This window comes from Zeus faber (assembly GCF_960531495.2).
Source record: "Zeus faber genome assembly, chromosome: 3".
NCBI lineage: Eukaryota > Metazoa > Chordata > Actinopteri > Zeiformes > Zeidae > Zeus > Zeus faber.
Genome location: NC_137190.1, coordinates 23,155,867 through 23,172,618, shown reverse-complemented (window position 1 = coordinate 23,172,618; position 16,752 = coordinate 23,155,867). Strand labels below are relative to the sequence as shown.

Here is a 16,752-nt window from a genome sequence, read left to right as displayed (position 1 = left end):
CAGGAGCAGGTTGTCTCTCATGCACACATAGGGCAATGGGGAGAGACAGTCCTGGGCGGACATATTTCTGTCCTTGGAGGAAACAGAGACGCAGTCACCGCTGCTCGCCGGCTGATTTGCCGCCCAGGGTCTGAACTCTGAAGTCCCAAAGCTCCACTCCCACGCCTGGACTGTTGTGGTCTCGTTACCTCCTTGACATACAGGAAGGAAAATAAACTTTAGCCCGAGTCAAATAATATAGAACTGCATTAGCGCAGTAAAATCATCATTATACTCCTGACCGGACTGAGCCCTGTGCAACCCCGTCCAGACTGGGTGGCCTTCATGTACGGGAAGCAAAGTCGATCCTGATGTAAGGGTTATCAGATCTTCATTCTCCTCCCTGCAGAACGCCTGGGCCTCCTGCCACGATATGGCCAGCGGGATAAACTTTGCCCCGGAGCCGTTTTCAGAACAGTAGAAGAAATGAGAGCGAGTACAAGTGGTGGTATAAAACCTTTTAAAAGAAAAAAGAAAAGAAACAACATTGTTGTTGTAACGATAGTGTGGGTAATGACACATTCTTATACGACGGGGTAGGCCAAACCGACGCACTCACTTGGGTTGACAGATCAGTCCTAAATGGCTGCTACGGTTCATTACATTTCAGCACATTACAAAGCGCTTTTGTTCAAAGCTACTTACGACTTACTCATACCGACTTGCGGTGGCCATGTAAGGCTCAGCGGGGGCAGTTAGGGGCTAAGTGTCTTGCTCAAGGATACCTCAACATGCTACCAGGAGGAACAGGGGATCAAACTAGCAATCTACCCATTACCAGACAACCCCGCTCACCCCCAGCGTAGGGGGTGTCTCAGTAAACACAATTCCTCATTCGACCAAATAACTGGACCGACCGTTGGAAGGACTGAGAAGATGACAGCTGGCATTTTAGGCAGCTGGGAAAGGTGCTATAATGAAATAAAGCACCTTGTATTCACACTGTATGTCTTTATTTGCCAATTTACTTTTCAAGCAGGGACAGCAAAAAAAAAAAAAAAGGTGAAGTCTACTGGTAATGCCAATCATTTATTTTCAAATAAAACTGTATTTATTATAAACCACCACCAGACTGATGTGCAGTGTCAAGCAGAGGGACCTGCTACAAAAACGCAAGACAATATAATTACCATTTCGACGGGAGAGATATTTCAGCACAGTCGTTATTAGGTAACAATTGATACCAATTCGGCCATTGACCATTTCCTCCATTAGACCATTTCCAGGCGCCACTCGTGTCCTTGAAGAGGCCGGTCCATGCCTTGAATTGATAAAGTTCAACACTGTCCAACTCTTCCTTCGCAGTGAAGAGGGCCAAGTCCAAGTAGTTGCTATTCACACACAGATTTGGAGGTAATTTCTTTTGCACAGTGGTTCAACATCTACAATTGACGCAATAAATAAAACACAATAAAATTGATAAACAATACCGTCTGCAGTAGTCCCGAGCTGCGTGCCAGGCGAGGGGGTTTCTGTGGTAGGAAAAATGTCTCTGCACATTTCCCAAAACACACACATTTGCGTTGATGAGGAAGAGGGCGAAGAAAGGTCCGAGGAAGCTGCCGTTCATGGCCATCAGATTTCTCTCGACACCTTCAAAATATTCCCTTTCTCGTCAAGCCGCAGGAGACAAGAAGTGGTTTTGTGGTTGAGTGTGTATTGTGTGCAGGTGCCGGTGCCTGACGTGTTGCGTCCACTGATGAAGGTCCTGCCACGTACTGCTCATCGCACCTGGCTCTACGGTCCGCTGGTACCCCCGAATCAACCGCTGGGAATCATTTGACTGGGACACCAGCAGACTGGGATGCTTAAGTCAACTTTCACCCTGGCTGTTGTCGCCTTTTTCCATTTGACTAGGATTTGGTTTGGGTTTACTTAAGACGCACGCCACAATATCGACAGATCTTCCTCGGGAGACGGAATGGAAAACCAAGCAGGCAAATTTCCAGAAAGGCACAAGAAAATAAATAAATAAATAAATAAATAAATAAATAAAGGAACAACGACAAAAGACAGACTTTTCCTCAGCATGAGATTTGACATCAGGTGTCCTGGACTTTTTGTTCCCTTGGTTAATCCAGACTTCTGTGACACTAAGAGTCTAAGTCCCTCTGTAAAAGCCAAATGTGCACTGAGTATTTTACCGAAATTAGTTAAAGTTGTAATGTAAATAAAAATTGACGACTTTATATCTGGTTCAAGGATTTATTTAAAGAAAAATCTCTATCCATTGCACTCAGTGTGATATATATATACAGAGAATCCTAGATGGGAGACTGCACCTCTCTCCAGATCGCCACCTGGACATAGGAGATAAAAACAGGTCAAAATTTATTTGGGGATTTCTCATATATTTTTTGGAAAATGTAGAAAATGACAACATACATTTTAGAAAATAATCAATTTAAAATGGAGATTAAATTAGATCAATAAAATATATCTTGACATAGCTTTGATATTACAGTGTATTTCTGTCGGGCGTGTCATAACTTTTGAAAATGGCCATGGTTTCACAGTAGCTGCTCAGTCTATGCAGAGACATTGGTGACAATTGGACCCCCCCCACTCAAAGTTTCTTTCATTTATGTTCAAAAAGTGCTCAAAAATGTCAGCAACCTCCCTGCATGCCTTGTGTTGATTACAACCACTAGGTGGCGCTGAGTCACATTTACAACTGTATCTGCAATGCTGATTTAATCTTTTTATTTAATTTTTTTTTAATAAACACACCTGTGCTGTCAGCATGCTTGGCATACAACAGTATTTGTATGTCATTGCATCCAAGATAGAGTTAATCTGCAAGTGGAGTTCTCAACCTGCAATGCCACTATTAATCATCAAGGACTGCTTGCAATGACTGTCCTGTTGACGACTTGTGGGATGACAAGCACAGCTTTTTTCTTATACACAACCGATCTTACCATGTTTTGATCTATAAACAGCTAATCATCATTACTTCTCCAAGAGGGGGAGGGAGAATCGCCACGAATGAGAGATGAACGGAGATAAACAATAATATGTCCTTGACAAAAGATAGACGAAGTAGACGAAAATTGGAACGGCAAATAAGGCACGTGGTGACGTGTTAGAGGCAGATGCTGGTAGCGTGTGTGCGCCTGCGATGAATCCATCTGTGTGTGTGTGTGTGTGCGCGTGTGTGATGTGTCCACCGGTGAATGCACCGGACTCATCCCAATGAGTTCTGGACGGGTGTGGGGTCAGAAATATATCATAGCGCATCCAAGCAGTGGAAAAGGCTTGCAGCCACCCCAAGTCCCACAGCCGTATAGACACCCCACAACCTCAAGAACACTCCGCGCACAATGCACCCCAGCAACAGAAGACCCCGCATCCCACAGAGAAGCCGGGGAGCCGGGCGGGAGAAAGCGCGGCGCAGCAGCCAGGCATGACCCCGAGGTGCACAAACCAGCCCCAGAGAGCACGAAGGGACCATGCACCCCTGGGGAGCACACATACAACCCACCCCCACGTGCAGGCATGAGACGCACCCGCAAGCGCAGAACCCGGGCCGCGGGCGCCAGGCACGGATCACAGGCCCAGAGCCGGGGCCTGCGGCCGACACCCCGCCGGGACCGCCCACCCTGCAAGGTGAGCGAGCAGGGCCCCCGCGGCCGCCATGTCCTGTGCATAGGCGAGGCCCACCTTACCGCAACCGGCGAGATGCAACTGTCACAAGCCCTGAGCGCTTTAATCACATTTGTAAAGAAACATTAATAATATGACAAAGATGATACGTTTCAATAGAAAACAGTTATATAGTTTAGGTTACATATTACATTTTTTTAATCTAGGAACCTGGCTTTCCATTACAAAACTAAGAATTGAAATAAGTTACACATTCTGCATATCATTTTCAACAGTTTTACTTTATGCTTTGGTTTTAGAGATTCATGTTTTAATACCTGTCACAACTGTAGTCACAGCTCAAACAAGGCCTGAATTACATCTGGAAAAAAGACAAAAAAACAAAACAAAAAACAATTATGACATTAGATATAAATCGTGTATTTTGGTGAATGGACGACTGATCTCACCAGGGCGGGACATGCTTCTCCTCAGCTCCCTGAACGAGTTCCCGGTCAGAGTGCGGATCTCGTCCCTGAGCTTCCGGCGGCCGTCCAGCGTCAGGTGCCACAGACAGGACTTCCGCTTGCCCTCACGGCACAGCTGGTAGGGCGTCTTGCGGAAGCTGTTGCTGAAGCAGAGGTTGTGGCGGATGGTGTTCTTCCATCCGTCAGGAGCCGTCTGGAAGAACGGGAAGTGCTCTCTGGGAGGAGGATGGAGGGTGGACGACTTCTCAGCACCATCAGGTCAATAAAGAACTACCAACAGGGGCCAGTACAGCTGATGGCAGTAGAACAGTCGCCAGTTGTACTGCCATGTCATTTTGAGGCCGTTCTCCAGTGTAATGGAATACGATACAGAATTCGATGCGATATCAGAAGAATGACTGCCACCATCCATTCCATGACGCTATGACTCTTCATTCAAGCCATATTTCTCCAACTTCATATCCAGCTCACAAAGACAGGGAGGAAAACAGATCTAGTGCTCAATAATGGACATCAATTCAAGTGCTTTTAGTGCTAGCTTGCGAGCCAACAAAGCCATTGGGAGCTGGTTTATGGATGGGAAAATACTGTACAAGCAAAAGTAAGAAATAAAATTATTGAGCTATCGAATTTTATCATTTCCATTTTCTCTCACAGACCACCTGCAGTACATTTTAACACCACTAGGGGAAATAGCATCACAGAGGATTATACTCTCCAATTCGGGTCGGGCAGTGGATATACCTCTGGTCTTCCACAAGAAAGGGCAATATCCGCTTTGCTGTTCATTTCTGCTTTAACGTGCCGCATTATATTACTCTAAGGGAGGATCGCACACCCAGTTTTCAGTCATTGACCGGTTAAAAAATAAACAAAAATGTTGAGTTGCGCGCCAATAATATCGCCCTCGACATTGAGTTGGATGCAACAAAAAGGGGGTTGGCCGTGAGTGTGGGCGCAGACCTGGTGAAGTTGTATATTTGCTGAACGTTCAGGCTCCCCGTGTGGCTGCTGCTGAGCGCCACGGCGATGAGAATGCAGTAGTTGACCGGGGGCCGGGGCCAACCTCCCAACCTGGGCGCGGCCTTGTTGTCCTGGAAACAGCGTTAGGAAAGAAACGGTGACACCAAGGGCTCCCTCAGAACAGGCCCAATCCCACCTCCCCGGGCAAAAACCCTTCGTTTTTTAAGAATGCCGTGTTCCATCCGGATGTTTGACCTGAGGGATAGTGCTACCTCCCACGCGCATGGATGTTCGAAGACACCTCTGTGCCCTTCCTCACCCTGGTTTTGGTGTTCCGCTGCTTGCGCCGGGTTGCCGCCTGTCGACAGGCCGGAATATTCAACAAAGGCGTCTGGTCTTCATCACCCAGCTGACAACGGAGGTTTAAACAAAAAAAGACAGCCCTTGCCCAAAGCGCAAACTCATCTCACGGCCCACGCATACACAACACCGACATCACTTCTTCATGCACTGTTATCTCTTCGACTTGCTGAGTGGAGTTGGGTCGCGTCATGTGGTGGCGTTTCAGTCAAACGCGAATACAGTTCTGTTAACTGCGTATTCACAGATTTACCCAGACCCATCAGCCAACTCAACCGAGACACGGCTGACGTTCATGGTACGCCACGGCTCACCCTGGATCTAAATCTAAGTCAATTAAGGGGGAACACATAATTCACAAATACCTGGGGCGTTTCAATCATTTATCCTAACTCGTTTCGACTTTAAAAAAACGCAGCCGTGTTCATAACGCTTAAACAGCCAAAGCACATGCTACATATACGTGCAAATGGCATGTTAAACACCGTGTCAACCCAGTGAGTGCAGTTCATACCGTGACCTTCATGCAGGACTCACATGCAGACAGCACGGCGGGGACGCAGCGGAGGGGGCCGGGGCGTAGACGGAGCAGCTCTCGGCGGGGCCGGGCCCGGGCCCGGGCCCCTGGGGCTCCACGGGCAGCCCGGGCAGCCCGGGGAGCACGCCCGCGGCTACGCTGGCCGACCTTTTAGCGTATTTAATCGGGCAGACCAGGTTCGGGTTCACCAGCATCCACAGGTTGGGCTGCACGAGGGATTCTGTAGAACAACAAACCGGGTTTGTTTGAGCAAGGCCCGCGTGAGGGGACACGTGCTTCCATCATCCAGCTCCTCATCGTCGTCATCGCCATCTCACCCGATTTCTGGTCGTGGCGGAGGAATTCAATCTTCCTGCGTGATATTCTGGCGTAGTGCCACTGCGCCAGGTACTGGTCATTCAACTTCTCATCTGACCGTATGAGGACAATATAGAACTGAGGCGATTTAAAAACAAAACATTCCAGAAACATGGAGGGTACATGACGATGACACTGGTTTTATGTTGCAGAGGTTCTCGCTTCAATGACACTTCGGCTTTTTAATCATTTTGTCTGTCTTTAGATTTGCATTACTAATTTGGTTCGCCCCTTGTTGTCTGACCGAAGTCACTTTCGCTATGTGATCTGTAGGACGTCGAGGGGTGCTTTTATATAGCGAGCCGTCGGCACACAGCTCTGTGAAGGGCTTCCGTGGAAAGAGGCCAAATAATCTGTGCACCCGGGTGGGCTTGCTTTAAAAACTGCACTTTAACCTGTTTAACCTTGTTGATTCTGTTATGTCTTTATGTGCTTCTCTTTATATTGGGCATGCCTTACACTTAAAATTTGGTTATGAAATGTGCAGCAAAAAATAAATATATATATTTTTTTCTTTTTTTTTGGGGGGGGGGGGGGGGGGGGGGGGGCGTTTGTCACTAATGATCTTAGTGAAGGATCATACAGATGTTATTGTTATTAATAATAATAAACACACTTTTTTTTTTTCCTTTTTTCCATTTTTCTGTTTCCTCTCATCACATGAACGAACATGAGTCAGTGCTTATGGGACATTTTGTTTGTGTTTACGCCTCCTTCCACCCCCTTGGTTTTACCTTGAACGAACTGGTCTGTGGTGGTGGTCAGCTTCAACTCCTCGTCCATGTCCCAGTCGGTCAGCGCCGTGGAGCAGTGGAGCTCAAAGAAGTGGCTTCTGTTCCGGAACTCCAAAGTCATCCCTGCTGGGCGGGTGTTCGCTGCGGTGCATGGGGTTATTATTTCGTTCCGGGCAAAGAGTTGGTGGGTGACCTGCCTCAGCATTTCGCGGCAGCCTCCATCGGGACGCACACGCCCCGGGCCTCACGTTAACTGCAGGTGCAGGCAGGAGCGGCTGATTGGCCGCACAGTGCCACACCGCGGCGACCTCCGAAACGCCTCGTGGAGGAGACGCGCAGAAAATGGTGTATAAACAAATAATAAGAATAAGAAGAAGAAGAATAACAATAATAAGAATAAGAAGAAGAATAATAAGAAGAATAAGAATAATTAGTATTATTTCTCTAACAATAACAACAACAATAATAATAATAACAATAAGAATACTTATTATCACTATAATAATAATAATAATAATAATAACAATAAGAATTACTATAACTATAATAATAATAATAATGTTATCATTGTGTTTGAATAAATCTTGAAAACGCGATGATTTGGAAAAACTTCGCAACAACCGTAAATCTATGTTGCAATAACTTTCAAGTTAATTTGATTTTATGACCATATATATATATATATATATATTTTTTTTTTTTTCATTTATTAAACCGTTTAAGAGAGTGTTCCACCCACACGGAACAATCCGACTTTGGGAGATTTCAGCGCATCTAAGCAGGTTCCCGAGCTGGGGTTCGCGGCCATCCAAGGGCCCTCGAAAGACTTACATGGGGTCCGTATTAAAAATATTTTCCATCCACTTATTTCATGTTTTCCTCCCACATATATACTGCCGACACTCAACCTCATAGATGCTGTTGGGGGATTTGGTAGCATTTGGATGGTGTCGGCGAGGTCTAAGTTAAATGTTGGATGTGGAAGAATTTTGATTTTTGTGAAGGACCCTGAATTCAGTAATCTGACAGAGCCTGTGGTCCTAAAACACAATCTCTCTTTTTCTTTTGTCATCTCATCAGCAAGTTTGTAAATACAATTTTATGATTATGTGGGTGTTCTGTGAATGTAACATTTAAACAAAGTAACTTGAAAACGCCGTGGCAGTGGTACAGGGCAGTTTTCCCCACTATAGGAGAATGTTGTTGTACTTAATGTTGAGCAGCGAGATACCAGAAAACAACCATAAAACAACCATAAAAGACACTCAGTTAGGCACTTCAGTCTGGAGACAATTACAGTTTAATCTGCTTGTCATGTTTACAGTACACAATTCACAAGTAGAACACTTAAGACAACGCAAACATTATTTTACAAAATAAAGAAACAAAATCAATTAAATGTCATCTTTAAATATCTCTATATCATCTTCTATTTTGAACAATACACAACATATCATTTTCATATATTCTCCTGGGTTTTAGGATATTGAGCTATACATAAATCCATTCATTTTCCATAGTTCATACTGATTTATTTAAAGCACAGGAAACATTGCAATTCTCCTTTTATTTCCCTCTTTTTTCTTTTTAACCCAAAACTCCACTTTTTCGTGGCGTTTTTGCATTTTATATCACAACAAAGAATGCAATTTACACAAATCATTGTTGATTCAAACAATTTTGATTACTGTGTTTTAGGGAAGCTACACGGACACAGTGATCCAAGATTCAGTCCAACCCACAAGTCTGAAAATCATATCCTGCATGCTGTCAGGACAGGCGTCCGCTGAACACTCACAAAGCAACAGACTGAACAAAAATAAATATGCACTCAACTCTATACAACCCCCGATGAGGGTGATGGAGGGAACAAATGGAATGTTTCTGGGGTTTCGTTGTTTATGAGTTGACCCGAAATCCTAATTAAAACAAAACAAAAAAAAAAAAAAAACAACAAAAAAAAAAAAAATACACAGCCATCGTTGGTAACACAGAAACAACCTTTTTACCTCTGATGCCAAGTGATCGAGGGCCTGGTGTAATATATTGATCTACCAGTCAGAACCACAACACTTACCAATCTGTTGTGGGGACAGTTTCTTCCAGATAGCACAAGGGTGAGAGAGGGAGAGAGAGAGAGAGAGAGAGAGAGAGAGAGAGAGAGAGAGAGAGAGAGAGAGAGAGATGAGAATACAGAATGGTACAATAACTTCCACAATAGGAGGACTGCGGGCGCGGCCGACTAGAAGATGGGGATGTAGTTGTCGATCTTGGCGCGGTGCCTCTGGGCAATGCACTCTGCGATCCAGACGATGTTTCGACACTCCTGCTCCTTCAGCTTGACGTAGGCGTAGAAGACACTGAAGTGGAACTGGTTCAGGAAGGCCAGCTTGTTTAGCTTCACCTAAAAGAGGAGGAGGAGGAAGAGGAGGAGGAGGAAACAGGACAACACGGTGGGATTAGCAGAACCATCGGAGAACGACTTTCACGTTCTTTTTTGGCATTCACAAAAAAAGGCACACTTTAAACGAGTGTTAAACTTCTGCATGTGTTTATTATGAACTTTATAATAATCTAGCTTAATAAGATGACAGGGATTGATTTATTATTTACCATGTATTGGGCCTCATATTGTGATCTAAATTTAAATTTCCCCTTGCAAGTAAATATTAAGGACTCTGAACTGTGTTAGTACATGTGCGTTTGTGTTACTCGATCCTTTATGTACGTGTTAGTACATGTGTGTTTGTGTGACTAGGTGCTTTATGAATGTGTTAGTACATGTGTGTTTGTGTGACTAGGTGCTTTATGAACGTGTTAGTACATGTGTGTTTGTGTGACTAGGTGCTTTATGAATGTGTTAGTAGATGTGTGTTTGTGTTACTAGGTGCTTTATGAACGTGTTAGTACATGTGTGTTTGTGTTACTAGGTGCTTTATGAACGTGTTAGTACATGTGTGTTTGTGTTACTAGGTGCTTTATGAACGTGTTAGTACATGTGTGTTTGTGTTACTAGGTCCTTTATGAACATGATAGTACATGTGTGTTTGTGTTACTAGGTGCTTTATGAACGCGTAAGTACATGTGTGTTTGTGTTACTAGGTCCTTTATTAATGCATTAGTACATGCGGTTCTCACTTCGTGCTCGAAGAAGCGGTCCTCCAGCGTTTTGTCTCCAGGGTTGCTTCCGGCGCCCTCAAACAGCAGCTTGTACTCCTGACCAACAGCACGGACACAGACGAGAAGAAAAAAAGACAGCCGGTCAAAATTCTAGTCACACAAGGAGACACCAGCAAACACATGTACCGTACAAAAAGTATAAGAACAGTGACAGTTTTGCAACTATCTGCCCAAACTGAAGGAGAAGTAAAAGTCAGGTGTGTGCAGGGAGAAGAAAAGCAGCAACATTCATGCATCCAGTGCCAGGATTATCCTTAGAAACCATCCATGTGTGTATACACTTGTTTGAAAAATACAACGCATTATTAATTAAAATGTGTGTATTCTATATTTTGCCACTAGGCTGGTGTTGGGACTCACAGGGTAGAAGTCGGCCACAGCCTTGACCTGCTCGTAGTCGTCTGCCCGGGCCAGCTGGGCCAGGCCCTCTGGGTACAGCTTGCCACAGTGGGGGAACAGCTTGGCGCGGTCCTCCTTGGACAGCTCCGTGCCGAACGAGTTAATGGTGATGATGAAGGCCCTGCGGTCCGCCTCAAACTACAAGACAGTGATCAATTTAACTTCTCATCTTCAAATCCTTTTTACTTCAGTGCCCAGAAAATAGATTAAACTTAATATTTGTATGACCATAGTAAGATTATGAATATTTACTAGTTTAGGAATCGAGCAGAAGTTTTTTCAAAACACATCAGAACTTGGGGTTAGAGAGCCTTCATATCGTGTTCCCTGCTCAGAAAACGACATTTTTTATTATTTTCATTATTTGTCCAATTATTCTATTTGAGAAAATGAACCTCAATTATAAGGCAGGACATGCATAACATTTGTAGACAAGATCAGGGAATGAATCCGGTGACTTAGGACAGATGCTGTGGTCTGCTTGCATAGAAAAACTCACCTCTAAAATTGGACACATGGTATCGGCGGTGGTTCCTCCCAGGTTAGAGCAGAACTTGTAGAAAGCCTCTAGATAGGCCTGAAACACATTAACACAGTATTTAACATTTGGCTAGGAAATGCAACTATGTTTTGTTTTTTTTACATTCAATACATTTCTATTTTAACTTCGATTATGCTGTATGACCTTGTAAAGTGTGTTACGGATAATTTCGATGTTCATCTCATCCAAGTCCTGCTCGGATATACAGTCCTGGAAGAAGGCCGCTGGAAGAGGAAAAGATCAAATTAATCAAATCCACAAAATGCCTATTAATCAGATCATCAGCAACTAAACAAAATAAATAAAATCATTTTGGGGAGGGACACATATATAACACCTATACTTGTATATCAGCATTACTTCCATCTTACTAGACAGTTTGCAGAAAGGCATGACCCTTTATTTTGTAGGATGATGTGAATTCAGGACTGTACAAGGAAATGTGATTTTTGCTGTTGAGCAAAATGCACTGCTGCGTTTGTCTGACATAACATAATGCACTGAAAAAAATAGGTTTGGAGCAGAATCAATCTGTTTTACTATTACATATAGCAGTATTCAACCAAAATAAATGGTTTGGGAGCTTTGTTACACTTAAAATACAATTATATGCTCGGCATTGTAAGTGATGAGCTTGGTGGGTCTTGTTGGGGGTATTGATATCTATCCCGATGTAAGTGTGTAACCAACACTTGAAGTTGCATATCTGTGCATGGTCTAAAGGTACTGTATGAGTAGTATGGTGTGGCGTGTTACATTATATACAAATTGGGCATGTCATAATATAAACCTACCAAAGATAAAAAAAACAAACAAACAAACAAAAAAAAACCCCCTACAATATTGAGTCATTGCCCGGTCCTTGAATCCTTACCCAGAGGGGTGTCCACTAGGATGGCGTTGTACAGTTCAGCTGGAGTCTGAGCGATATTTACTGCCTCCATCTGCTCAAAGCTGCCCAGTGGGTGGCACTTGGGCACAAGCTCAGAGATGGCTCGCTGGTGCAGCGTGCCGGTGATCAGCAGGATGACGTTGTCAATCATGTAGCTGTAGCTGGGGTCCCAGGGGCAGAAGAGAGAGCAAACGTCAAGATAATAATAATAATAATAATAATAATAATAATAATAATAATAATAATAATAATAGGAAATGAAAGTCCATTTCAAGATGATCATTTGTTATTTTTTGATAGCATATGGACAAATAGAAATATGTCAAAACTTGAAGACCTAAATCGTGGTCAACAGGAATATGTCTGAATTGATTAATGCATATTAATGTTAGTAATATTAGTTGATCACTGTAGATAAGAAGTTGAGAGGCTGATGACATGAGAAACTCTTGTCTTTGAGGGACTTCAGTAACAACATTCCCTTTAAACTGAGCCACTAATTATTCCTTGCGACAGTTTTGTGCATATAACATATTACAGCAGGTTACAACGCAAATAAATACCTGCATCTAGCTCTACATTTTATTAAAGGTTTGTATGCATTTTTGGCTCACATTATTGCCAAACAAACACAAAAGTTTTTTGTTTTCATCCTGGAAAAGCAAGTGGCGTGTAAACCTAAATAAAATGCATTCATTCCTGTGGGAACAATGAGTTTACTGAGGAAGGGTTGTAACCGGGAACGTACGTAATGAAGTCCATGAAGCTGGCGAGTGGCTCGTAGGACTGGTTCCTCATGTGGCGAAACTCCACCACCATCTTCTCCTTCAGTTTGTCATCGATGACGGAAACGGTGAGAGGAGAGGCCTCGTTGGCCAGGAAGCTCCCGTAGTCGGTGCTCTGCAGGTGGAGCTTCAGATCTGTCGGGAAGACGGTGGACATGATGGGAAAGCCCGGCTTCAATGAAGAGCTGTCACAATCTTTTTACACGACCACCTCATCGCAATCATTTGTGCAGATTGCTGAACCCTGCAGTGATCAGGTTCGACGATCTAACGGTTCCATCCAAATTCAGGAGCAATTTTAACCAAAAGGTTCAAATGTCACAGCAAATACAGTGTGAATTAGGTGCGTTTCCAGTTAAAGCCAATTCAGTGTTCAATGTCATTACGTAGCTTGAGTCATACTCGTAGTTAGACACACACAGGAGCATAAAATAAAAAGAGACAATTCAATTGTTAATCACAATTATTTGTATGACAATCATCAACTAGAATATCAAGATCATGACTGTCTTATGTGGAATAGCTAATCGTCTAAAACTTCACGGAAAACATTTATAAGATAGATTTATTCTTGGCTGCACGGACGAAAGCATGAATCACAAAACACGACATGTGACAAACATCCTCGAACCAGAGGGACAACTTCTCATTTCTGAAATCTAACCTTTCGAACAGGCTGTATCGCTTGGGAAAGGTCTGATCAAATTCAACAATTTGGACATTTAAACTTATTTTGACCAGACGAGGAACCGCTTCAAATGCGCTGGTAACTGTTGATAAAAGTTGCTCTTCAGGGGCAGACGGAACAGCCGTATTACAGCTACGAGGAAAGTACTCGCAACAATTTGGTCACCTGACCAAATGTGGCATCTAGAAGTGAACCCAAATGCTGACTGGAGACTTTAAGACAAAGCTTCAGGTCGCCGTGTTGCAGTTTATATCAACATGCATCTGCTTTTATTGATGGGCCTTGTGATTATACGATATATGACCATTTATGTATGTTTCACCAAGATTCATTCGTTTTGTAAAGCAGCCACGGAAATGTCGACGTGAGAACGTGACCAAAACGCTGCCAATTTTTGCCGACGATCAGAAGAGATTTGTCTCCCGGGCAAGAGACATTAAATCGCAGTTGCAAAACGCGACTACAGCTGTCGAAATAAATACAAGTAACGGGATATTATAGCACCGAAGACGGCGACCCAACTAGCCTAGCATGCTACCCAGCCCACCCTGTCACAGTACTGTATCTGCTGTGAGTCGCTAGCCGTTCTCCGGCTCACCTTCCAGGGTTTCGCACTGGACCAGGTTCAGGTAATCTCCCTGCGAGAGGATACCGGCCTTGAAGCCCCTCACCAACCCTTCCAAGTAGCCGTTGTCGACGTTGAAGTACAGCTCGGAAAAAGGCATTTCGACGGCTTTTGCGGAGAAGCAGCGGCAGCGCTGAAGGATCTTCGTGACAGCTCCAGCGCCGAGGACCCGGATGTGCGCGTCAGGTGACGCGATCATGTGACTCCCCGACTGGTCGCCATTACGTCATCACCGCTTTTTGGCGTCTTTGATTTACTTTGCGATATACACACACTAACGCGTGTTTAGAAAGGAAAGGAAACATTATATATATATATTATTCATTCATTCATTCCTTCACCCATTCCTTCATTTGTTTGTTTGTTTATCCATGAATGAATTCATTCATTCAGTCGTTAATAAAAATATATTTTAGACTGAGAACAATTTCATTCGCATAATCACGCGTCCCCATCCCTTGTCACGTCTGTCCTTGGGACACGTTTGACAACGCAGTAATAGTGGTTTTCTGGATGAACAGCGGCTCTGCAGGAGAGTCTCCAGAACTAAATGAACCTGGACATTTTGATTGCCTCAATTTCCGATTTGGGAGATTCCACACGTCGTTTTCCATATTCATTACTTTTCTGTTCAGCTTTGCTTTGCGTCACCAGGACGCAAAACAATTCGACCGAAGAGGAAAAAAAGTGTGTTTTCTCCGTCCTACCTAATGGACAAACATTCAAAATGAGTCTTTCGTTGATCACCGCACAACTGCGTGAGACAGGGTCATCGTGTTCCTGTAGAATCTCTTGTTTTCCCTGCAGTTCATAATTCAATTCACTGCCTGGACATTGAGAAATCCGCGATTTGCTTGTTTGTTTGTTTTGTTTATGTTTTTATTGTCAGGCTCCTATCGCCGTTGGTCTTTTATGAACTCTCCAATTATGCTGACTGCAGCAGCCATCCAGGTTTGTCAATTCTCATGTTCAATGCCAAAAAAGCCTGCTATAGAGGGAGAATTAAACAAAGTGTTTTCGATTCCCCCGTGTGCTACTTCTGCTCGTTTTTGTTGATAATTGACTCTCGTCCGCTGTGACACATGGACATTGAATATAATATTGAGTGGTGTAGGACCACTTGCATTGCACTTAAAGGCAATTTCCTCAGCCTGGCGGGGGCTGTGGACATGCTTTTAGGGGCCGCGATGACGCTTTTTTAATTTTGCCCCTGATTCATTTCCATGACCTGACATTCCATGTTGACAAAAAGACAGCGTCCGGGGCACGTCAAGTTAAAGGGATCGCCCGTGCAGAATTAGATTAGTGTAAAGTGCTCCTTGAACGACGTCACCCATGTCACAGCTCAGCGAAACAGCATCACATTTGAACCAGGGGTTTCTGAGGGTGTTTTTGTTTTGTTTCCGCTGGATTGATTGCTCAATAAACAATTCTTTCATTTCCGACTGACTCGACCTTACCTTTATGTTCTCAAATGTACCGGAGCCATGGAAAACAATTATTGAAACAGATGAGGCAAAGAGGGAATGTTCCCCACTTCTGATCATGACTAACCAAGCATGTACACAGAGTATTAGACCAATGAATATCTACAGCATACAAATGAATGGACTTGGAATATGGGATGTATTCCATTGATTTGTCATATTTTTTTTAATAATAAACAAAGCACATAAATTAAAAGGAACTTTAAGCGTGGGTGGGGGTAATGGGTACCCCATATACAAATAGGTTAACTTTGAAGCAACTAAATCCCAATTACAAATAGAAGCTGCATAAGACACGTTTGCATCATAGGATGATTGACAGTTAGCGACTAACAGAGTTCCAAAGGCGCCAAATAGTCAGCTCCCGAATTGCAGGTGCATTGAAAATAAATGAACCTATCTATTTCCTGCGAATCTTCACAGAATAAGCCAAACATGGACAAACTGCACAAACTGCACCAACAAAGAGGCTCAATGGTCGCCAGTCAAAGCTCAAGGACAAGGGTAGTAGTCGGCACAGCTGCCGTTTGGAAACCACTTGGATGCAAGGCCAGCGCACAAAGGCACATTATCTGACGTCGGGGGAGCAAAACATGGAACCCCGTACAATGGAAAAAAGGTAATACGGTCTGATGCGTCATCGTTTTACGTTTGGAGAAAGCCAAAGGACGCTTTCAACCCACAATGTGTGTTGCCAACTGTGAAGCCTCCATGATGGTGCGGGCAGCCATCTCATTGTGTTCGAGAGGGAGCCAAGGTCTTGGAGAGCCAGGGTCTCGGTACACATGGTCTCCAGATGAACCCCACAGAGCAAACATTGTTCCCTCAAAATGCTCCCGCATTCCAGGGTGATAACGCCCCAAGTTAAAACAAATTCAGCCCTGAACAAATCCCAGAGCGCCTTCACGAAATGCCGGGATGCAGTCGACCTCCCGCCGCAGCCTCACCAATCACCTGATCTTGACATCACTCGGCCGTCACGGAAGTTCAGGAGCGAAGATTGCAAAGTCGATTTTTCACCTCCTTCCCCCCTCAAAGACCTGGAAGCTTTTCTTCTTGAAGAATGGAGCAACTGTCTGGGTCTTGTTTTC

At 44.0% G+C, this 16,752-nt stretch overlaps 1 protein-coding gene across 1 annotated transcript; it reads right to left on the bottom strand.

Moving 5' to 3' along the window:
- Positions 1–8,355: 8,355 nt before the first annotated feature.
- Positions 8,356–14,331, bottom strand: atp6v0d1 (ATPase H+ transporting V0 subunit d1). The gene is made up of 8 exons (XM_079998267.1): positions 14,148–14,331; positions 12,825–12,996; positions 12,059–12,237; positions 11,329–11,408; positions 11,143–11,220; positions 10,605–10,781; positions 10,203–10,280; positions 8,356–9,468 (listed from the first exon to the last, which is right to left on the bottom strand). Exons 1-8 carry the CDS (start codon positions 14,272–14,274, stop codon positions 9,307–9,309), a joined length of 1,053 nt encoding a protein of 350 aa, XP_079854393.1. The 5' UTR covers positions 14,275–14,331; the 3' UTR covers positions 8,356–9,306.
- Between the last annotated feature and the right edge of the window lie 2,421 nt (positions 14,332–16,752).